The sequence below is a fragment of the Balaenoptera acutorostrata genome, chromosome 6, assembly GCF_949987535.1.
Source record: "Balaenoptera acutorostrata chromosome 6, mBalAcu1.1, whole genome shotgun sequence".
Classification (NCBI taxonomy): Eukaryota; Metazoa; Chordata; class Mammalia; order Artiodactyla; family Balaenopteridae; genus Balaenoptera; species Balaenoptera acutorostrata.
This window is the reverse complement of record NC_080069.1, coordinates 60131136-60155198: the sequence shown is the minus strand read 5'-3', so window position 1 is coordinate 60155198 and position 24063 is coordinate 60131136. Positions and strand designations below refer to the sequence as shown.

At 39.3% G+C, this 24063-nt stretch overlaps 1 protein-coding gene across 4 annotated transcripts in view; it reads right to left on the bottom strand.

Moving 5' to 3' along the window:
• Positions 1-24063, bottom strand: part of TTC39B (tetratricopeptide repeat domain 39B) — a 140288-nt gene that overhangs the window by 38571 nt on the left and 77654 nt on the right. For 3 of the 4 annotated variants that reach the window (XM_028165145.2, XM_057549271.1, XM_057549270.1), the window contains 5 exons: positions 20651-20761; positions 17287-17418; positions 16242-16318; positions 10696-10763; positions 7663-7727 (listed from right to left, as the gene is read on the bottom strand). In XM_028165145.2, coding sequence (XP_028020946.1) covers positions 7663-7727; positions 10696-10763; positions 16242-16318; positions 17287-17418; positions 20651-20761 — 453 coding nt within the window. The remainder of the gene's footprint in view (positions 1-7662; positions 7728-10695; positions 10764-16241; positions 16319-17286; positions 17419-20650; positions 20762-24063) is intronic. The other variant, XM_057549272.1, reaches the window with a different exon arrangement.

Below are 24063 nucleotides of genomic sequence, written 5' to 3'. Positions count from 1 at the left end.
CTTTTACATGTAGCTGTCCAGTTTTCCCAGCACCACTTATTGAAGAGACTGTCTTTTCTCCATTGTATATCCTTGCCTCCTTTGTCATAGATTAGTTGACCATAGGTGCGTGGGTTTATCTCTGGGTTTTCTATCCTGTTCCATTGATCTATGTTACTGGTTTTGGGCCAGTACCATATTGTCTTGATTACTATAGCTTTGTAGTATAGTCTGAAGCCAGGGAGTCTGATTCCTCCAGCTCTGTTTTTTTCCCTGAAGACTGCTTTGGCTATTCGGGGTCTTTTGTGTTTCCATACAAATTTTAAGATTTTTTGTTCTAGTTCCACAAAAAATGCCATTGGTACTTTGATAGGGATTGCATTGACTCTGTAGATTGCTTTGGGTAGTATAGTCATTTTCACAATATTGAATCTTCCAATCCAAGAACATGATATTTCTCTCCATCTGTTGGTATCATCTTTAATTTCTTTCATCAGTGTCTTATAGTTTTCTGCGTACAAGTCTTTTGTCTCCCTAGGTAGGTTTATTCCTAGGTATTTTATTCTTTTTATTGCAGTAGTAAATGGGAGTGTTTCCTTAATTTCTATTTCAGATTTTTCATCATTAGTGCATAGGAATGAAAGAGATTTCTGTGCATTAATTTTTGTATCCCGCAACTTTACCAAATTCATTGACTAGCTCTAGTAGTTTTCTGGTGGCATCTTTAGGATTCTCTATGTATAGTATCATGTCATCTGCAAACAGTGACAGTTTTACTTCTTCTTTTCCAATTGGTATTCCTTTTATTTCTTTTTCTTCTCTGATTGCCGTGGCTAGGACTTCAAAACTATGTTGAATAATGGTGGTGAGAGTGGACATCCTTGTCTTGTTCCTGATCTTAGAGGAAATGCTTTCAGTTTTTCACATTGAGAATGATGTTTGCTGTGGGTTTGTCGTATATGGCCTTTATTATGTTGATGTAGGTTCCCTCTATGCCCACTTTCTGGAGAGTTTTTATCATAAATGGGTGTTGAATTTTGTCAAAAGCTTTTTCTGCATCTATGGAGATGATCATATGGTTTTTATTCTTCTATTTGTTAATATGGTGTATCACATTGATTGATTTGCATATACTGAAGAATCCTTGCATCCCTGGGATAAATCCCACTTCATCATGGTGTATGATCCTTTTAATGTGTTGTTGGATTCTGTTTGCTAGTATTTTGTTGAGGATTTTTGCATCTATATTCATCAGTGATATTGGTCTGTGATTTTCTTTTTTTGTAGTATCTTTGTCTGGTTTTGGTATCAGGGTGATGGTGGCCTCATAGAATGAGTTTGGGAGTGCTCCTTCCTCTGCCATTTTTTGGAAGAGTTTGAGAAGGATGGGTGTTAGCTCTTCTCTAAATGTTTGATAGAATTCACCTGTGAAGCCATCTGGTCCTGGACTTTGTTGGAAGATTTTTAATCACAGTTTCAATTTCATTACTTGTGATTGGTCTGTTCATATTTTCTATTTCTTCCTGGTTCAGTCTTGGAAGGTTATACCTTTCTAAAAATTTGTCCATTTCTTCCGGGTTGTCCATTTTACTGGCATAGAGTTGCTTGTAGTAGTCTCTTAGGATGCTTTGGATTTCTGTGGTGTCTGTTGTAACTTCTCCTTTTTCATTGCTAATTTTATTGATTTGAGTCCTCTCCCTCTTTTTCTTGATGAGTCTGCCTAATGGTTTATCAATTTTGTTTGTCTTCTCAAAGAACCAGCTTTCAGTTTTATTGATCTTTGCTATTGTTTTCTTTGTTTCTATTTCATTTATTTCTGCTCTGATCTTTATGATTTCTTTCCTTCTGCTAACTTTGGGGTTTTTTTGTTCTTCTTTCTCTACTTCCTTTAGGTGTAAGGTTAGATTGTTTATTTGAGATTTTTCTTGTTTCTTGAGGTAGGCCTGTATAGCTATAAACTTCCCTCTTAGAACTGCTTTTGCTGCATCCCATAGGTTTTGGATTGTCGTGTTTTCATTGTCATTTGTCTCTAGGTATTTTTTGATTTCCTCTTTGATTTCTTCAGTGATCTCTTGGTTGTTTAGTAACGTATTGTTTAGCCTCCATGTGTTTGAGTTTTTTTTCCATGTAATTCATTTCTAATCTCATAGTGTTGTGGTCAGAAAAGATGCTTGATATGATTTCAGTTTTCTTAAATTTACTGAGGCTTGATTTGTGACCCAAGATGTCATCTATGATGGAGAATGTTCCATGCGCACTTGAGAAGAAAGTGTGATCTGCTGTTTTTGGATGGAATGTCCTATAAATATCAATTAAATCTATCTGGTCTATTGTGTCATTTAAAGCTTGTGTTTCCTTATTAATTTTCTGTTTGGATGATCTGTCTATTGGTGTAAGTGAGGTGTTAAAGTCCCCCACTATTATTGTGTTACTGTCGATTTCCTCTTTTATCGCTGTTAGCAGTTGCCTTATGTATTGAGGTTCTCCTATGTTGGGTGCATATATATTTATAATTGTTATATCTTCTTCTTGGATTGATCCCTTGATCATTATGTAGTGTCCTTCCTTGTCTCTTGTAACATTCTTTATTTTAAAGTCTATTTTATCTGATATGCATATTGCTACTCCAGCTTTCTTTTGATTTCCATTTTCATGGAATATCTTTTTCCATCCCCTCACTTTCAGTCTGTATGTGTCCCTAGGTCTGAAGTGGGTCTCTTGTAGACAGCATATATATGGTTCTTGTTTTTGTATCCATTCAGCAGGCCTATGTCTTTTGGTTGGAGCATTTTATTCATTCACGTTTAAAGTAATTATCAATATGTATGTTCGTATGACCATTTTCTTAATTGTTTTGGGTTTGTTTTTGTACATCCTTTTCTTCTCTTGTGTTTCCCACTTAGAGAAGTTCCTTTAGCATTTGTCGTAGAGCTGGTTTGGTGGTGCTGAATTATCTTAGCTTTTGCTTGTCTGTAAAGCTTTTGATTTCTCCATTGAATCTGAATGAGATCCTTGCCAGGTAGAGGAATCTTGGTTGTAGGTTCTTCCCTGTCATCACTTTAAGTATACCATGCCACTCCCTTCTGGCTTGTAGAGTTTCTGCTGAGAAATCAGCTGTTAACCTTATGGGAGTTCCCTTGTATGTTATTTGTCATTTTTCCCTTGCTGCTTTCAATAATTTTTCTCTGTCTTTAATTTTTGCCACTTTGATTACTATGTGTCTCGGCGTGTTTCTCCTTGGGTTTATCCTGTATAGGACTCTGTGTGCTTCCTGGACTTGGGTAGCTATTTCCTTTTCCACGTTAGGGAAGTTTTTGACTATAATCTCTTCAAATATTTTCTCCGGTCCTTTCTCTCTCTCTTGTCCCTCTGGGACTCCTATAATGCGAATGTTGTTGCATTTAATGTTGTCCCAGAGGTCTCTTAGGCTGTCTTCATTTCTTTTCATTCTTTTTTCTTTATTCTGTTCCACAGCAGTGAATTCTACCATTCTGTCTTCCAGGTCACTTATCCGTTCTTCTGCCTCAGTTATTCTGCAATTGATTCCTTCTAGTGTAGTTTTCATTTCAGTTATTGTATTGTTCATCTCTGTTTGTTTGTTCTTTAATTCTTCTAGGTCTTTGTTAAACATTTCTTGCACCTTCTCGATCTTTGCCTCCATCTTTTTCCAAGGTCATCTTCACTATCATTATTCTGAATTCTTTTTCTGGAAGGTTGCCTATCTCCACTTCATTCAGTTGTTTTTCTGGGGTTTTATCTTGTTCCTTCATCTGGTACATAGCCCTCTCTCTGCCTTTTCATCTTGTCTATCTTTCTGTGAATGTGGTTTTTGTTCCACAGGCTGCAGGATAGTAGTACTTCTTGCTTCTGCTGTCTGCCCTCTGGTGGATGAGGCTATCTAAGAGGCTTGTGCAAGTTTCCTGATGGGAGGGACTGGTGGTGGGTAGAGCTGACTGTTTCTCTCTGGAATGTATCTTTTATACAGTCTTTTTTCCAAAACGAAGAGCCAATTTTCCCAAAACCATTTATTAAAGTACCCATATTTTCCCACTGATTTTAAAGAGATTTATGTATATATAGGTTTTTAGTATGCTTTGAATTCCCTGGTAAATGTATGTGTGTGTACACAGAAGTGCATGCACAATGTGCATGCACGCAGGCACACACACACACAAGAGTTTCCAAGCCCTATGTTCCATTCCACTGATATATATTTCTGTGCCATTACAAGACTATTTTAATTCCTTTGGTTTTTAAGTTTTGATGACTGAAAAAGCAATCAACTCTTTAACATTCTTTTATATCTTCTAAAAAATAATTCAAGAGGAAAAGTAAAAACAATATATTAGGTTCCCAAAATCCACTCCCTTCCAGGATTTTGAATGGAATATAATTTTATGAAATCATTTTGGGTAAAAGCATCTCTTAAAATACTAAATCTTCGTTCTGTTTCTAGCAATGGCTGGGTGGCTTATATTAGATTAACCCTCCCACGGATAACAATTATAAACTCTGGACAAAATGCAAAATACATATTTAAAATATATTGGCAGGCACTGGAAACTGAAAAAAACAGTAATGGGAAACTGGAGAAGGGTTGAAATTTGAAAAAAGAGAACAACTCTTGAAGGGACCTTAAGTTTATATGGCTAGTCACCTGGAAGTACTCCCCAGTACACTTGGTGCGGGGTGCCTAGAACTTACACAGAAAGCCACAGTTATTGGCTTCAAAAGGAGCACAGAGTTCAAATCTGCCAGAGTACCTATAAGGTAATGGGGGAATTTTCAGATAGGAGAGAACCACATAGGAGGGAAACACCAAAATCAGTGTTAGAACTCCACTCAAATTCTTGGCTGATTCATGAACTATGTGAGCACTGGGGAAACTCCAAAGAAAAGCAGAGACAAGACAGAAGAAGTAATGGAACCAAGATTTCAGATGCTGCCCACTACCAAAGAGTAAGAGTATGGGCTCTAAGTCTAGTCAAGTCAAATGCTTCCCAGAGCAAGAATCAGCACTATTCTGAGAAAGATAACAGAACCTAGAGTCTCTACAATGTATCACTATCTAATGTACAATCAAAAAATTATTGACTTGAGAACAGAAAAACATGACATATAGTCAAGAGAAAAAGGAGGCAATAGAAACTGACCCCAAGACAGCCCAGATGTTGAGATAATGTCTAATCTGAAGAAAACAATTTTTTTAAATGAACAGCAGCTCAGTGACCTATTGAACAAAATCAGGTGACTAACATGTAACTGGGGTCTCAGAAGGAGAAAAGTGAGAATGGAGTAGAAAAAAATACTTGAAGAAATAATAGCTACACATTTCTCAAAGCCATACTTAAGCACATCAGTCAATCTGCTAAGAATCAAAAATCCAAGTCTTCAAAGCAGCCAGAAGAAGTTACAGACAAGGGAACAATAATTAAAATAACAGCTGACTTATGATCAGAAACAATAGAGGTTATAATACAATGGATTGACAGTTTTAAAGGGGTAAAAGAAGAAAAGAAAAAGAAAACCTTGTAACTCGAGAATACTATACTGAGCAAAAGCAGCCTTCAAAAATAAAGATGTTTGGGCTTCCCTGGTGGCGCAGTGGTTGAGAATCTGCCTGCTAATGCAGGGGACACGGGTTCGAGCCCTGGTCTGGGAAGATCCCACATGCCACGGAGCAGCTGGGCCCGTGAGCCACAATTGCTGAGCCTGCGCGTCTGGAGCCTGTGCCCCGCGACGGGAGGGGCCGCGATAGAGAAAGGCCCGCGCACCGCGATGAAGAGCGGTCCCCGCACCGCGATGAAGAGTGGCCCCCGCTGGCCGCAACTGGAGAAAGCCCTCGCACGAACCGAAGACCCAACACAGCCAAAAATAGATAAATAAATAAATAAATAAATAAATAAATAAAAAAGAAAAGAATATAATTTGAAATATATTGTAACATATAGAATAAAATAGTCTTTTAAAAAAATAAATAAATAAATAAAGATGTTTTCAGGTAAATGAAACAGTGAGAATTGCTGAAAGTAGACACACACTGTAAGAAATCTTAAAAGAAATGCTTCAGTCTGAAATTAGACAGGAATGAATGAAGAACACCAAAAATGGTAAATATATGGGTTAATAGTGAAGACCATGACATAAAATTGTTTAAAGCAAAAGGTGGGTACCACTCTGTGGGGTGTATAATATACATACGTGTATTATTGTAAGAATAGTATAAAAGACAACAGGTGGTAAATGAAACTATACTTTTGCAAAGTTCTTATATTTGTGCAATGGTACAATATTAAGTCTAAGTTGACTATGATAAGTTAAGAAGGCTATTCATCACTAGAGGAAACATTTAAAAAAATTAAAGAGGGCAATAGCTAAGAAAACAATGGAGGGATTCCACTGGAATACATATACTTTTTTTTTTTTTAATTAAAGAAAAGAAGGCAGAAAAATAAGGGAGAGGGACAAATAAGTCAAAGGAAAAAAGCAAAATGGTACTCACAAGTGCAAACATATTAACTGTCACACTGAATAAAAAAGCAAGACCCAATTAAGCATGTTTACAAAAAATGCAAATTAAATATAAAAACAAAGATAGGTTTAAAGTAAAAGAATATATGCCATGCAAATACTAATTATAAAAAAGCATGGGGCTTCCCTGGTGGCGCAGTGGTTGGGAGTCTGCCTGCCAGTGCAGGGGACACGGGTTCGGGCCCTGGTCTGGGAGGATCCCACATGCCGCGGAGCAACTGGGCCCGTGAGCCACAACTACTGAGCCTGCGCGTCTGGAGCCCATGCTCCGCAACAAGAGAGGCCGCGATAGTGAGAGGCCTGCACACCGCGATGAAGAGTGGCCCCCACTTGCCACAACTAGAGAAAGCCCTTGCACAGAAACGAAGACCCAACACAGCCATAAATAAATAAATAAATAAATAAATAATAAATAAATTTTTTAAAAAAGCATGAGTAGCTTTATTAGTATCAGACAAAACAGATTTCAAGACAAGGAATATTATAAGGAGTTATGAAGGAACATTTTATAATGATGAAAGATTAATTCATTAGGAAGATAAAACAATTAAAATATATATAAGCCCAATAACAGAGGTTCTAAATATACAAAGCAAATACTGACAGAACTAAAGGGAGAAATGGATGACTCCAGAATCAAAGCTGAAGATTTTTAACTCTGTGAGTAAAGGATAGGACAACTAGATAAAAATCAGTAAGGATATAGAAGATGCGAATGACACTATGGTCCACTTTAATTGAACATCTGAATCACTGCAGAACTTCATTGGAGCAGTGATGTTCTAGAGTCTGGACCAAAGACATACCTGTACATACCTGTCATTTTAAATTTATAAATTGTTTTTAGGAGAGAGAAACTAAGATTATCTAATCAGAAATTATGTAAGTACTTTTCTTTACAGCTATTTTTCTTTTAAAACTGCATTTAAACTTAAATTGTGTTGTCCTATGGCATTGAATACACCTCAGTAAGCCAAAAATCAAGTGCATTTTTACCAACACCAAATTTAAAAAAACATAGTCATACTGACTGAGAACTTTGAAGTACAAAATGGTACATAGTACAAGAATCACTTAGAAACCACAAGAACGTGGTCAAAAAGGTACAAACCTTGTTAAAAGATTTTTTATAAATCTTAATTTTTAACTTACTTATATATTTGGTAACTTGTTCTAATTTTGAGTCCACCTTTGATGAAGTTGATCATATTTTCATCCTGAAAACAATTAAATAATTAGATCATTTAGCAAAAGATTCTTAAACTGTCCCCACAGCTGTGTAGCTGCGTGATTAGAACAAAACACTATCTTTTGAGGACATGATTTTTAAATTAAGACATTCTTCTTGCTTTACATCTGAAATGCTTTTTTGTCATTTTTCTTCCAAGTTAGAGGACAACAACAAGGAAACATTTCTTAAATCCTTGCATTACTTTAAGGAAGTAAGGAAGTAATCCTCATCAATTTGGGGCCATAAAGGTTAGTCCAAACGTATGTCAATAAACATCATCAACTAATGAGCAACTTTCTTCTGGGTTCAATGGAATTCAAAATGGCTGACTTTAAGGATATGCTCCAAGGACTTTCCTGTCTGTCTTACTCCAAGTAATGGGATTATGGTTCTTCTTTAGGGGGTACTTTAGCAGGCAGTCTATTTAACATTGTGAATTTCATTCATATACATTTCCAGACCACAAATAACTGATTTTGATTCTAAATTTGTTGTCACTAATATGAAATTCTGTTTAGGGGAAAAAAAGATCACATCTCTTTGTCTGATGGTCATCAACCATAAAACTGGGGCAGCTGGCCTAAATGAATGACCTTTTTAGGGTGAGCATTCTAGGATTCCAAGAGCCTCTTATTAAAGCATATCAAATAACTGCTTGAAAGATGTTACTCTAATAGAAGGTGCTAATGGAGATAGTTCCATGCTTTTCTAGTCCGTTAATATCAGAAAGATGCTCTGGTATTGATTTCCTGTGCACTTGAGCATCCTTCCGAAACAAAAGAAGAACTAATTTTAGTTTGTTAATGTCATCAATTACTTAAATACTTAATATTTAAATTATTAAAAGAATCAATAAATGTAAAATTCACTATGCAATTTAAATGTTTATTTTCTGATTTTTAAGGAATCTTATGGTTACACAAGTTCCAATACTGGCCAGGAAAGAATTTCTTAAATTGGATTAAAATCTGCCTCAAATAAGAATATTTCATTTCAGGATTCACCAAACATTTGCTGAATGCCTAATTTACAGCAGACACCTAAACACAAAATCAGACAAAAGCAACACAACTCACTAAGGGATGGGGGCATGCATGGATGGAGACATGTGGGGGATGTCATGACAGCACAAAGGTGGGCGGGGATGTGAAGAGGTCCACAAAAGCCTCCTGGAAGCATCAATGCTTAAAGCACACACATACACACACACACAAAAAAAGACTGGGAAGTAACCAGCTGAAGGAAGGAAGGCAAGGTAAGTATGAACTTTGCAAGCAAAAAAAAAAAAAAACCCTCAGGGAAGCATTAAAGATCCTGGTGTGTTTGGCTTGGCCATCTGTGCTTATATAACTCAGCATTGCTGCAAAAACCTACTGCAAAAAAGGGAATGACTAAGGAATAAGAAAGCTACCTGTGTTGTACCTGTGCCACTCAAGTATGTAACATACCTGCCAGTAGCAGTTGAGGACATTGGTAAGAGGGGAGTAGGGAACTGGGGGTAGGGGGGGGATACCAGTTTGGTTAGAAAAAGCCTTCCCCATTTGTGATATTCTGATACAGAATCACTGCCATAGTCAATGAGGGCTACTAAATGCTGAAGCAGAGACGTGACCAGGTGAAATTCTCATCTTTGAGAGGGTGCACAATTGCACAATGGAGAGTGAGCTGGAGGGAAGAGAAACTACAGACTGAAGGTCCCTGGGTTGCCATGCAGTCTAGGGAAGAGCTGACAAGCCCCCCACTAGAACAGTTATAGTCAGAATAAAGAGGAAGAGACGGAGCTGATAAACCTTCAAAAGGTAAAAGCAGCACGACTACGAGCCTGGCTGGATACAGAGGCATGAGGAAGAGGGGAGCCATGGATATCTCCCAGATGTTGAACTACAAGCCACCCAGACATAAAAAACAAAAAACAAAAAACTTTCAAATCAATGATTTTATTGTCAAATTATCATTTGAAAAACAAACACATCAGAAAAAACTGGAGGCCTCCATGACTAGCCTTATGTTTACTGAGGCAGTAAGACTGTTGTTTTCAACCAGCCTTCATAATATGTGGGGTTTTAGGAAACAGCGCCCTACACCAGATTGACTTAATTTTACTTAACCAGAATCCAACCTAAGAGGTCACCCTCCAGAAAAAGAGAAAAGCAACTCTCAATTCAATGTAAACCATTGAGACTGAGGAAGATTTTCCATCTCACAGTTGAATTTCTGCCCCCTTACAATCTCCACCCCGCTTCTACCCCCACTGTATCCATCACCGCCACCTGTGTGGCCACAATGTTAAAAATCCATATTTTCTAGAAGAACTGGAAGCTACAATGACAGGCAAGGTACTGGTGGTAACAATTCCTAGAGGTGAAATTTAAATGCCCCATGAGAAAAGGAGTCATTGTTTTGTTTAGTGACTTTTTTTTAACTGCTCTTCCAAAAGAAGAAATAAAAGAAAGGGGAACGAGAATACGAAGAGTGGGGAAATAAAATCTGAGGTATACATGGGAAGTTCGGCTCTCGACGCATGCATAACTAAGCTTTGCTGAAGCATCTGACGCAAGAAGGGAGCAGCCAAGGACGCTGAAGCCTCCTCCAGCCAGTCACTCCTGTGTGCAGCCCTCCACCATTAGCAAGCACAAAGAGGGATGACCTCACAGTTCTCATACAGAGCAGCGTTCTGAAATTAGGTGAGGTAGTTGCAAGACAGCTTCTTCAAAAGGCAGTGGTTCCCAATAAAGCGAAGTTCGAAACAGCATTTTAAGTGCATTTGAGTAGGAAAAAAAAAAAAAAACCCAGGGTCTTCTTTCAGCCAAAGTTTATCAGTAATCACAAATATCTTTCACTACAACTCTAAGTCAAAAGAACTGAAGCACTGACATAGAATGAGCCACATCTCTTCTATGTCGTACTTGGCAGGCTTCCCGGGCGATGCTGATTCTAAGCCAAATGTTCATTACCTGCACAAACGTGAGGGCTGCTTTCTGTAGGAGGCACTCGGCATAACAGATTTCGGCATGCATTTCCTCTATTAAAAACAAATAAAAATATATTAAGGAAAATCCCATATCCACAGTAATTGCTCTGAGATGTTCAGAAAAGATGGGTAGATAAATGAGCCCAAGGGAGACAATAAAAACCTAGGTTGCTTTGGTGCTTCCATAAAAGTGGAATGATGACCTCAGTTCTCAGGCCCTCAGCAAGAATTTTTCCAGAATGCGTGAAATGCTTCGGGGAAGTTATCTTTGGCTCCATTCACATATAACTGCCAAGAGTCAGGACCTTGGTGTCAAAGACCCAAACTCAGCTCACCAAAATGTAAAAACCAAAATGCAAAAGCACTTCTCGGAAAAAAGGAAACCACTTATCTTTTAACTTAACGGGAATTGGCCAGTTTAACCCAGTTATAGATTGGAAATCTAACTTAAATATACTAATTCTAGCTTCTAAAACGTGAAGGCATGATCGTCATGACAATGGTTAGGCATGCTATTAACTTGAAGAGAAAGCAGTAATTCCCTAGGGTTCTAGGAAAAAGAACTGGCCTGCATGCCCAACTCATGACTCCTCATTCAGGGATGACTTGATGTAAACAAGTTCACACTAGCACAGTTTGGGGCTATTTGGATCACTGAGATATCTAGTGCAGGAACAAGGCACTCACAAAAGGGCTACATAAAACTACGTATGTATCCCTGGGACACGTGGAGTGCCCCAAAACACGTGGCCTATCTTCCTAAACAGTCCATGATACCTGCAGAGATTGGGGAGGGAGAAATCTTTGCATTTTCTTTCTTTTTTTTTTTTTTTTTGCATAAACAAAACCAGCAGATTCCCATTTTATCCATGGGATGCAAACTGGTGGGTTATTTAAGTAAATGAGCTTTGGGGTAGTTCACGGCCTAGGTGGCAGGGAAGGCCCTGCCACGTACCAGTTGTAGAACCTCGAGCAAGCTACCCTGCCTCTCTCTGCTGGTTTCCTTGTTCCTAAAGTCCAGCTAATGACATCTCTACTTCAGAGCTGAAGAATTCAACCAGGTGCTGCCTGTGAAGCTCAACGGGCAGAGTAAGCCCTCGATATGCATCAGCTACTTTCACTAAGATTACTGCCCTTGGTCCTTGTCATGCTTTTTGCCAAAAGTTCAGAAAGTAGAACATCTTTATGTGATGTACGTAACTGAAAAACGGGGTATCTCTGTGTTAATGGGAACATTGTTGAATCTAACTGGATAAGAACTAGTGCTTTATTTCTTTCACTTACACACATAGGACCCCTCCCGACCACCCACACACACACTCACACTCTCACACACATACACACACTACTAGTTCTCACAAACAGGTTCACCTTCCTGCCATGCTCATATTGCAAAGGCTGATTTACAAAGAAGCAACAATGCAACTAAGATCTTCCAACAGCACGCGTAAGGTGGGGCCAGATGCACAACAGGCCAGCCTTGAGGAGCAGTGGCCTCTGCGCAGTCTGGCAGCATCGGCAGCCTGAGTCTCAGTCCTTCGGAGCGCCTCACCTCAAAGTGTGCCCCCGAATTTTCTCCGTGTGTTCAGTGGGAGAAAAACTGGTAACTTTTATTTTTACAGACTCACTTGAATATCCTCTTTCCAGGGAAACTTGTAACAAAGTGGGAACTGTTAGTAATTATTCACTTTGAAAGCCTGCTCGGTAACCCAGATGGCTGGCTTGGGGCGTGTGCCGAGAAGGCGGTGAAGTGGCTGCTGGGAGAGAGCCAACACAAGCAAAGGCAAGGAGCACGGAGCCCTGCGTGGCAAGCCCAGTGGTGCACCTTTGGCTGAAGCACGAGGTGTGTACAGGGAGGAGTGGGCAATGGGCCTGCAAACGTAAGTCGGGGCTGAATTATGGACGACCTTGAATATCAGAGTCTGGGCTTCATTTGGTAGACAATGGTGGGTCCTTGCAGAGATCTAAGCAGAAGGGCAGATGGATCAGAGTTAAGCTCAAGATGGACAAGTCAAAGAGCAGCACGAACGACATAACAAGAAGGGAAGAAAGTTTGAACTCTGTATTCTGCGCGTAAGGAATCTTCATATTAAATTCCTTTCACATCCTAAGCACCTTATATAAACGTCTGTTTTTAAAGGCAATTTGAAAGCCATTTAGGGCAATGTGCCAGCCATGAGGAAGGAAGAATGGGTGTGTCCCATGTTAAACCCACAAAAAGTTTAATTAAATATCCTCACTCCTGCAGAAAACCAGCCATTCAAGGATGGAAATGGAAATTACCAAGAGGAAAAACAAAGTGCACCCTAAATCCACAATGTTTTGACATGCTCCCTTGAACACAAAGTCTGTTTGGGTTGCAGCAACAGCCAAACTCATTAGGAATAAATGCAATTTAATTTATAAAAGTCTTATTTCTTCACTCCGATTGATTTATATTGGGCAGCCCTTAGCTCTCAAAATTAGACATTTGGCATTTACAAATAGGTACCTACCAAAACATCTTTTAATTATAAATTCCTCAGTTCACTGAAGGAAATATCTTCATTATGCACTGAAGTGTCAGCTAAGCATGCCTTCAGACATAAAAGTCTAAATAAACCTTATTTCAGAATAGGTTAAAGTCACAGCCTGATTTATTTTCATAATTTTTTAATTAAGACCTTATTTTTTAAGAGCAGTTTTAGGTTCACAGAGAAATTGAGGGGAAAGTAGAGAGATTTCCCATATATCCCTTTCCCCCCAAACACGCATAACCTCTCCCGTTATCAACATGCCCTCCAAAGTGGTACATTTGTTACAAGTGACAAACCTCCACTGACACATCATAATTACCCAAAGTCCACAGTTTACATTAGCATTCACTCTTGGTGTTGCACATTCTATGGGTTTGGACAAATGTATAATGACATGTATCATCTATCATTATGGTATCAGTATTTTTCACTGCCCTAAAAATTCTCTGTGCTCCACCTATTCATCCCCTGGCAACCGTTGATCTTTTTACTGTCTCCACAGTTTTGTCTTTTCCAGAATCTTATATGCTTGGAATCATACAGTAGGTTGCCTCTTCAGACTGGTGTCTTTCACTTAGGAATATGCATTTAAGGCTCCTCCATGTCTTTGCATGACTTGATAGCTCATTTCTTTTTAGCACTGAATAATATTCCACTGTCTGGATATACCACACTTTATTATTTATCCATTCACCTATTGAAGGTCAAGTTCTGAATAAAGCTGCCATAAACATTCATTTGCAGATTTTGGGGTTAACACAAGTTTTCAGCTCCTAGTTTTGTAAGAAACTGCCATACTATCTTCCAAAGTGGCTGTACCATTTGCATTCCCACCAGCCATGAATGAGAGTTCCTGTTCCTCCATATCCTCACCAACATTTGGTGTTGTCAGTGTTCCAGATTTTGGACACTCTCATAGGTGTGTAGTGGTATCTCATTGCTGTTTATTTTTCAATACTTCTAAATATGCCATGCCCAAAGACAGAATAAAAAGATAAGAACAGTACCATCTATTTTCAAGATGTCTAACGTAGAAATAATTCAACATTTTCTTCATCCATATGTGTCACATTTCGTGCCCTTTTCTACCCAACTACAGGACAAGGTGTGGGGTATGTGGCTTAGGGAAAGGCAGATCAGGTTTGAACTCCGCTCTGCTAAGCAGGTAATCTTGGACCATTTGTCTAATCTCTCTGAACATCACTTTCTAGTCTATAAAAAGGAGGTTACACACAGGTTAGATTGGATAATGCTAAGGAAAGCATCAAGGACAGTGTCTCACACATAGAGAGTGCCTTTAAAAAATGGGGCATTATCATTATTATGTTTTAAGTTATTATTATTATTCATATTTATACCAATAATACCATGCCATTCTTTTGTAAACTAAGGTTAAAAAAAAATCTCAAATGCCAGCCTTTATATTGCAAAGAAAAAGGGAGGCGGGGGAAATGGGCCACTGGAGAGAAGCCATAGAGAGGAAAACAGAAGAATATAAATGAGTCAAATTTCTCTGAGGCCCATTTAATTTCCCACTGACCTACTTTAGCGGACTTTAGGTCTCCTGGGGCCAATTTACATAAATGGCCTTAAGATGAAAAATATGAAAACATAGTCTATCTGAAATCAAGGGGATAAATAAACTCTTAAGGGTCCTTGGATGTCAGTTTCTGGAGAAAAAGATGATGGGCTTCAGCTGCCTGGAGGGACCAGTGAAATCCACTCTGCTGTATGATGGCTGCAGGGCCAGCATCATACCTTTTGGAACAAGTCTTGTAATCCTCTCCTGTTATCAACACTCTAGTGAGCCCAAGTTCTCCAATGTCCATAACAAGTTGATAATACTCTTCTAACAAAGCAAACAAAACTTCACAATGAAACACACTCAAAAATGTGTCTGGCACACACTTGACCACTAGGAATGACAGACAGCAGTATCCAGAATTGCTCCTGCCTTAATTGGCTACAGCTACTTTAACGATTTTGTGTTACCTCTTCCAGAGAACAAATTTGAGAATGACAACACAGGCACAAATGCTCCTTGGACGGCAGAAGCTTTACTCTACAACGGCCTCATTTGAAAGATGTTATTTTCTCTTCTACAGGTGTACTGGGATGCTCCTTTCTTATAAACCATCCTGACTAGAGAATAACACGAAAAAAACAGGGCTGATCATAGAACTTCTGCCCTAATCTCTGTGGAATATCAAGCAACTGACAGCAAAAGGAGTCATTTCCTCCCAGCCATCTGATCAAATGCTGCAGACATTCCTGGATTCTTGAATATTCCTAAATGTCCACAAACCAAACATCTTCCATACTGTGAAACATCATAATTATTTTAAAGGTATCAAAATTACTTTGACCTTGAAGAAAAAATTAATAGCTTGTGGAAAAATAGAAACTTTTGTACATGGGTGGTAAGAATATAAACTGACCTAATTTTTTGGAGAAAATATTGTCAATATCTATAAATGTTTTCTATTTTCAAATAGTCCCAGTAATTCCACTTCTAGCAATCTATCCTATGAAATACTTACAAAAATGCATGAAGACATTATTTGTAATAGCGAAAGAAACAATGTAACTGCCCTTCAATAGAGACAAAGTAAGTAACTGATGGCATCTGTCCTAAGGAATACTACATAGCTATTAAATAGAATGAAGTACAATTTATGTCTTGACATGGAAAAAGTCAATTGCCAAAAATTACATTGTAGCATAACATGTATCACATGATTCTACATGAGCAAAAAATGAAAAATACATGAAAAACTACAAAAATCCTATGTGTACCTTCTGTATATATTTGTACATGTACACAGAAAAGTCTGCAAGGCTTGAAAACCAACTATTAACAGTGGTTACTTCTAGAGGGTGAGTATGATGGGGAAAAGAAAAAGACAGTCCATTTACTTTATATTATACATTTAAGTGCTGAATTTTATGAGCATGACCACATTTTAGTTTTTCAAAGAAAGGAAAAAAACCTAATCTTTTAAATGCCTCTTACCTTCAGTCAGCTGTTCCAATGATCCTCTAGAAAGAAGACTTGAGAAAGATTCTACGACTGTGCATTTTTTCCTGTATCTGCAGAGAATAAGTAGAAGGGTAGATGGGAAGTAGAAAGAAAAAAATAACAATAATCAAGCTCATTTTCATTTGACATTCATTTCAGTCACAATCACACCAAAGAGTCACCAAAACAGAACTCTAAACGCTAAAATCTCTGGGGCAGAGACCACCCTTTTGAACCCTGCACACCCAGCTCCCAACACTGGCATCCTGTGGGCATTTAATCCAAGCTTACTGAACAAGTGCATGGACAAACATACACATAACAGTCAATACTAACCCTGTCATGCACCTTCCCTGATCTCTATGGCTAAAATCAGTATTTCTGTTGTTAAGGGTCACCTCGCCACGGGTTAAGAATGGAGTTAAAGTGCAGTGTTTGGAAACTCTCTTCCCTTGAGGGGCTGGAAACATAATTACAAGAGGACATAATTTCAGCAATGTTAAAATTCACCAATGCTAGTTAACAGCTTTTGCTAGGAGCTTCCTATACACACAAAGATTAAAATAAAACTGAAATTCCATGTCATTTACACCAAGCAAAAGTGTTTAAATATGTCCATTTAGACAAAAGACTCCCTTCTGAATTTGCAGCATTTCCCACATAAAAGAAGAATGCTCCGTGCTTGGCCTGGCTTGGCATGTGGTACCTAAACGCTCCACCAGGGGGACCCCGAGAGATGCTTGCTGCTAATCCCACTGAAATCCTCAGCCCTTCTCGGTAGTTCAAGTACCAACGAGAAAAGTGGAAGATATAGATGCCACGTGTTCCGCCATCCCAGCATCATACTATAATTCTTTAGTGGAAATATTTTATCTCCCGTACATAAAACTACATGAGGCCAGGAACCTGTGATGCTCAAGTCCTTTTCTATAACCGTGGCCAACTTCCAACAGAGCTCTCAGTTAGGCTAAGCGCATCCATTTTGTCACACAGAAAGGTTTGTAGGCGTGTCTCAAGTATTTAATTACTCAGCTCATACTTTTGGCAGGTTTGTAAGGCGTCCTTCATGGCAGAAATGCCATTTTGGATGTCCTGTTGCTCGAAGGTCATGACGGCCTGAAGCACCACAATGGTACTGTAGCCCAAGGCATGGTACATGCTCTCCTTAGCCCTGGGGAGAACACGGAAATTACTACATTTCAATTCAACTGAAAAGCATTCAGGTCTCATCTGAAATTAATCACAAGAAATTCTAGTAAATCCACGACGTGACTTTCACAGTAACGACTTTTACTCCTTCACCATGATCACTGAAATAATATGGCCTATGAAAGACATGCCCTAAAGAACTCAAACTCTGAGGACTTTCCAATTCAAGCCCACGCAGGCAGCACGAAACTTTCCAGGTTGAAGCAGAGTGCGGCATATACTGTTCCCTGTTTGGGCACAAGGGGGCAGCCTGCTGACTCATTTCCTAGAAAATGTTTCAAAGCAAACCCAATTTTTCCCAGTTGTACAAGAAGCAGTGTACCGTCTTTTGCTCTGAAATAAGTGCTAAAATAAAGGCCACTGGAAATATAGTTTGTGACAGAGAAATTCTGATATGTTTTTTGAAAGGTAAGTCTTGTTTAAAATCATTCCCTCCCTTCTCCCAGCCAGAGGCCACGAGGAAGCAAGATTTTTGCAATAAGTTAGGTGAGCCACAAAGGGCCCAGACAAAAATTCATGGTAGATCTCTTACCAAATCTAATCCCATTATCTGGGAATTCTGATTAAAGTTCTGGATAATTCAAATTATCAAGTTATCCGTTCGATTCTTAAGGACATTCAGTCTGAATGGATGGCACATTCCAGACTCTCAGGCTATGAAAACCTCACCATCTCTTTCCTGAGAACTTCTCAAGCTATGTTAATTAGTTATTTATAAGATCTACAATATTAATGCATGGTTTTGTTTTTAATTCAAATACTTTTTGTACAATACTTTTTTTTTTTTTTTTTTTGCTGCTCTGCAAAACAAATACAAGCCACAGTATACTTCCCCCCCCCCCCGAAAGAGTCTAAACATCCTTTGGTAATTTGCAGTTAGTCCCAAACAGTGAGGGCACTGGCTATTTAAAAAAAGAAAAAAGAAATAAAGAAAAAAAAAAGGAATAAGAGGAGCCCAAAGTGAATCAGCAATTGTGGTTTCAAACCTCACATTTAAAAAAAAATTTTTTTTTATTGAAGTGTAGTTGATTTACAATGTTGTATAAACCCCACATTTTAAACCAAAAGCTTCTCCAAGGGGAAAAAAAAGTATTCAAGTGGGGAAAACGATATGTTTAACAGTGAAACATGCATAAAGATCAGAGAATATAAAACTTGACTAAGTGTAAGACTGTCATTTATTTTCATTCCATATTATGACCAGCTGGGCGTCAGTGGAGGAGAAAAGACGGAGACTTTTTGAATAAAAAACAAAGGAGACAGGCAGGCAGATTGAGACAGGAGAGACAAGGAGAGAACAAGAGGCAGAGAGAGAAAGAGAGGGAGGAAGAGAGGAAGACAGAGGGATATAGAGACAGAAGATGAAGAGACAGACAGAGAGAGAGGTCTGAAGGACTAAGAAGGACAGAAGGAAAAAGGCAGGTACAGGCAAGGCAGAGCAGCGGTCCCCAACCTTTTTGGCACCAGGGACCAGTTTCATGGAAGACAATTTTTCCACGAACAAGAGGGGTTGGGGTGGGGGGGGTTTCTGGATGATTCAAGCGCATTGATTTATTATGGTCTCTGTGCAGTCAAACCTCTCTGCTAATGACAATCTGTATTTGCAGCCGCTCCCCAGCACTAGCATCACCGCCTCAGCTCCACCTCAGATTGTCAGGCATTAGATTCTCATAAGGAGCGTGCAACCTAGACCCCTCGCATGCACAGTTCACAGTAGGGTTCGCGCTCCTATGAGAATCTAATGCCCCCACTGACCTGACAGGAAGCGGAGCTCAGGCAGTAATGCGAGCAATGGGGAGCGGCTGTAAATACAGATGAAGCTTCACTCACTCGCCCGCCACTCACCTCCTGCTGTGTGGCCCAGTTCCTAACACGTCACGGACCGGTACCCATCTGTGGCCCGGGAGTTGGGAACCCCTGAGGTAGAGGATGCGAGACAAGCACTGGGTGGAGACAGCCCTGGGCAATTTCCGTAGGCCAGGGACTTCACCATCTATTTTATCATCTGTTCTTAACCTCTGAAATGCTAATTGGTCGCAGCTCTTCTAAGTCTTAGAATTATCAAAGCCTCAGTAGGCACATTAATTTCTAAGATTCAAAGTCAATGACCAGAGTCACATCACCCTGCTCACCCTACGGACTCCTCAAAGGAATGAGAGTCACACTCTGTGCCCACGTAACTGTCTTGAAATTATTATCTGAGGTCTAAGCTTCATCCAGGTAAGACACTGTGTTTGGAGGCACAAGGTAAGATTATTCCTGCCGAGCTCTAGTCACACTGTACAGGTGGACACTGGGGTCAAAGTGAGGCCTAGTAAGAAGGCTAAGCAGAGGTTTTGCTGCCACATCATCAGAATTAACAGGTACTATTAATTGAAATGAAACTGCCTAAGTGATTTATCACATAAATAGGGAGTCCCAGTAAGATTTTTATTATCTTAAATTTCTTTTTAGCACCTGAGATTACCATATTTTAGTTCTTCCCACACCCATTTCTTTTTTTTTTTTTTTTTTTAATTTATTTATTCTTGGCTGCATTGGGTCTTCGTTGCTGTGCACGGGCTTATCTCTAGTTGTGGTAAGCAGGGGCTACTCTTTGTTGCGGTGTGCATGCCTCTCATTGTAGTGGCTTCTCTTGTTGCAGAGCACAGGCTCTAGGCACACAGACTCAGTAGTTGTGGCTCCCAGGCCCTAGAGCGCAGGCTCAGTAGTTGTGGCTCACAGGTTTATTTGCTCCGCGGCATGTGGGATCTTCCCAGGCAAGGGATCAAACCCGTGTCCCCTGCATTGGCAGGTGGATTCTTAACCACTGCACCACCAGGGACGTCCACCCATGCCCATTTCAAAAGAAACTTTTCTCAATGATATTTAAGTTTCAGAGGAATATCCATAAAAATATTTCACTGAAGAAAGCCAAATGAAGCTCTATGAAACTAATAAGATGACACTATTTGAACAAGTATAGAAATTAAGATAGGAGAAAGAATCAGAAATGCTCTACTAATTAAAGTTGAAAAGACAGATTTCTTAACTGGATATTAAAACTATTAACATTTAGGGGTCTCAACCAAATTAGTTTATAAATATTCAGGAGGAAGTACAGAAAAATTAACTGACAAGAATGACATCAGAGACAGAATCATCAAAAGCATCCAAAAAAATATATTTTATCTAAAAGAAATAAAGTTAATTACCATGGTCGAAGCAATTCTAAGGCATCTGTAAATTTGTTACTTAGAAATAAGTTCAGTGCCATTGTACATTCTTCCAGGCCACTCCTGAGATCCACCTTGGTTGACAGTGACCTAAAGATCAAGAAAAAAATACAAAGAATTTCTACAGCTTTTACTTATAGCAAGTTGTCACAGGGAGTGTGTGTGTGTGTGTGTGCACGTGTGTACACTTTGGAGACAGAAGGACAGGCTGGAATTCTAACTCTGTCACTTACTAGCTGTGTCTCCAACCTCTGGGAACTTGACTTTCTCATCTGTAAAATGGGAACACCACCAACTACTTCATGGAGCTGCTTTGAAGATGGAACAAATTGACAAATAATGCTCATAGCAGGCACTTAGTAAATGATAGTCCTCCCATCACTCCAAAGACCACAAGTGTAGGAACTACATCTATTCATGAGTGGGAGCAGAGGTTATTTTATTTTAGTTTGATTATGTAGGGGTAAGAATGTATGTCAGTGGAAAACTGCATTGTCTAAAATCTAAAGAAGATCCTGCCAGGTTATTTGTTTTTGATTCCACAGAAACTATCTTACAGCTCTGTAAATTATACATAACTGATATCAATACAAAATAACTGTTGTCTATAGACACGTGTTAAAAAAGAGACAACAGGCCCAATCATCAAAAAAAATCTACAAACAATAAATGCTGGAGAGGGTGTGGAGAAAAGGGAACCCTCTTGCACTGTTGGGGGGAATGTAAACTGATACAGCCACTATGGAGAACAGTATAGAGGTTCCTTAAAAAACTAAAAATAGAACTACCATACTACCAGCGATCCCACTACTGGGCATATACCCTGAGAGAACCATAATTCAAAGAGTCATGTACCACAATGTTCGTTGCAGCTCTGTTTACAATAGCCAGGACATGGAAGCAACCTAAGTGTCCATCAACAGATGAATGGATAAAGAAGATGTGGCACATATATACAATGGAATATTACCAGCCATAAAAAGAAACGAAATTGAGTTATTTGTAGTGAGTTGGATGGACCTAGAGTCTGTCATACAGAGTGAAGTAAATCAGAAAGAGAAAAACAAATACCATATGCTAACACATATATATGGAATCTAAAAAAAAAAAAAAAAAAAGGTCATGAAGAACCTAGGGGCAAGACAGGAATAAAGACACAGACCTACTAGAGAATGGACTTGAGGATACGGGGAAGGGTAAGGGTAAGCTGGGAGAAAGTGAGAGTGGCATGGACATATATACACTACCAAATGTAAAATAGATAGCTAGTGGGAAGCAGCCGCATAGCACAGGGAGATCAGCTCAGGGCTCTGTGTCCACCTAGAAGGGTGGGATAGGGAGGGTGGGAGAGAGACGCAAGAGGGAGGGGATATGGGGATATATGTATACATATAGCTGATTCACTTTGTTATACAGCAGAAAGTAACACACCATTGTAAAGCAATTATACTCCAACAAAGATGTTAAAAGAAAAGAGACAACAGGCGCAAAATGGAGTCATTTATGCTAAGCCCCACCAGGATTTAAAGCTAACCTAATTACAGTTCCAACCTTCTCCAAGAATGTGACCTATAACCTGCCAACCTGGAATTTCCTGAACAGCACTTGGAAATCCATTGATACACCCCTTCCACTCCCCTTAGGAGGGCAACCTAGCCTAAAACAATGCATTCTTTGCTATTAATTTCCTCTTTCCCCTGCTTCTTCTCTGCCTTGAAAAACCTTTCCTTTCCTGCAGCCTGAAGGAGCTCTTTTCTATTGCTAGATGGGATGCTGCCCAATTCACAAAGAGTTTAATAAAGACAATTAGATCTTCAAATTTAGTCAGTTGAACTTGTCATTTAACACATGTAAATTCTGTCCTGGCCTTCAATTGACTTCCCTCCTCCACTGTGGAAGAAGCTAGTTTTGCCTGAATTTGTACATTCATTTCAACATTCCTTTACTCCATATAAATTTGTGCTGTTTTGATATCTCCTTCAAATCTGTTTTAATATCTGCCTAGTTCTCTCCCTGATTAATGAGTTATGTAAAATTTTTAACATCTGTTCATTTTTACTCTGTATGAGTCATGATTTTACCCTTTTTTGAAACTCATTTTAATTATTTATGATTGATAGAAATTCTGCCCTTTAAAATGAGAGCCATCTCTAAAATGTTTTGTGTAACAACTTTTAACAAGAAAATATGTCAGTAAGGAAATAAGCAGTACAATGATTCATTTCAAAGTGCTGAAAGTTGAATTTCTGTGCCACCATCCTCTCCATATTCATTTTTTAAGCAGGAAAACAAAAATCCCACTTCAGTTACTCATCTTCCAGAAGTGGGTTCTGAAGGTGCTGCAGGGAACCACCCACCCTCTGCCCCCAGGTCTTCTCATGGCTGGTTCCTTCTTGTTATTCAAATATCAGCTCAAAAAGCATCAACTCAAGACCTGCATCGCTGACCTCAGCCCAACCTCTCTCATTGTTTTGTTTGCTCTATACCACTTATTACCATCCAAAATATCTTGTGCCTATATTTGTGGACCTGTTTGTCTTTGGCTATCTTCCTTCTCTAGGATATAAATGCAAGGAGGTTGTTTTAGTCACTGCTATGCCCCCAGGGCCTTTGGTTGTATCTAGAACATACTATAACGCCGTAAGTATTGTTGAGTGGCCGGATGGGTTGGGGGGATAGAGCGCTGCTCTGGGTAGAAACAGAATTCCTTATGCCTGGGATCTGAAAGCATCTCTCCTCCAGGGTGGTGCAGAAAGGAGACAAGCTCTTGGAAAAGGGGTTAGCTGGAGAGCTCATTTTGTGATGGTTAATTTTATAAGGCAACTTGAAAGGGCTAAGCAATGTCTAGATAGCTGGTACAACATTATTTTTGTGTCTGTGAGGGTGTTTCTGGAAGAGATTAGCCTTTGAATTGGTGAAATGAGTAAAGAAGATGGCCTTCCCCAATGTAGGTGGGCATCAGCCAATCCGCTGGGGGCCAGGATAGAACAAAAAGGCAGAGGAAGGGGGAATGTGTGATCTCTTCTCTATTTGAGCTGGGACATCTATCTTCTCCTCTCTTGTGTTTCTGGTTACCGGGCTGTCGGGCTTCAACTGAACTGCACCACTGGCTTTCCTAGTTCTGCAGCTTGCAGACAGCAGACCATGGGACTTCTCGGCTTTGATAATCACGTGAGCCAATTCCCATGACAAATCAATCTCTCTCTCTCTCTCTCTCTCTCTCTCTCTCTCTCTCTCTCTCTCTCTCTCGATATATCTCCTATTGGTCTTCTTTCTCTGAAGAACCCTAATACTAACACAGAATTGCTTTGCCCTTAAGTTTCTAGTGAATGAAGAGGTCAAATACGAATGCTAGGAGTTCACAAACCTCTCTCATGAAGATTTTTCACAAG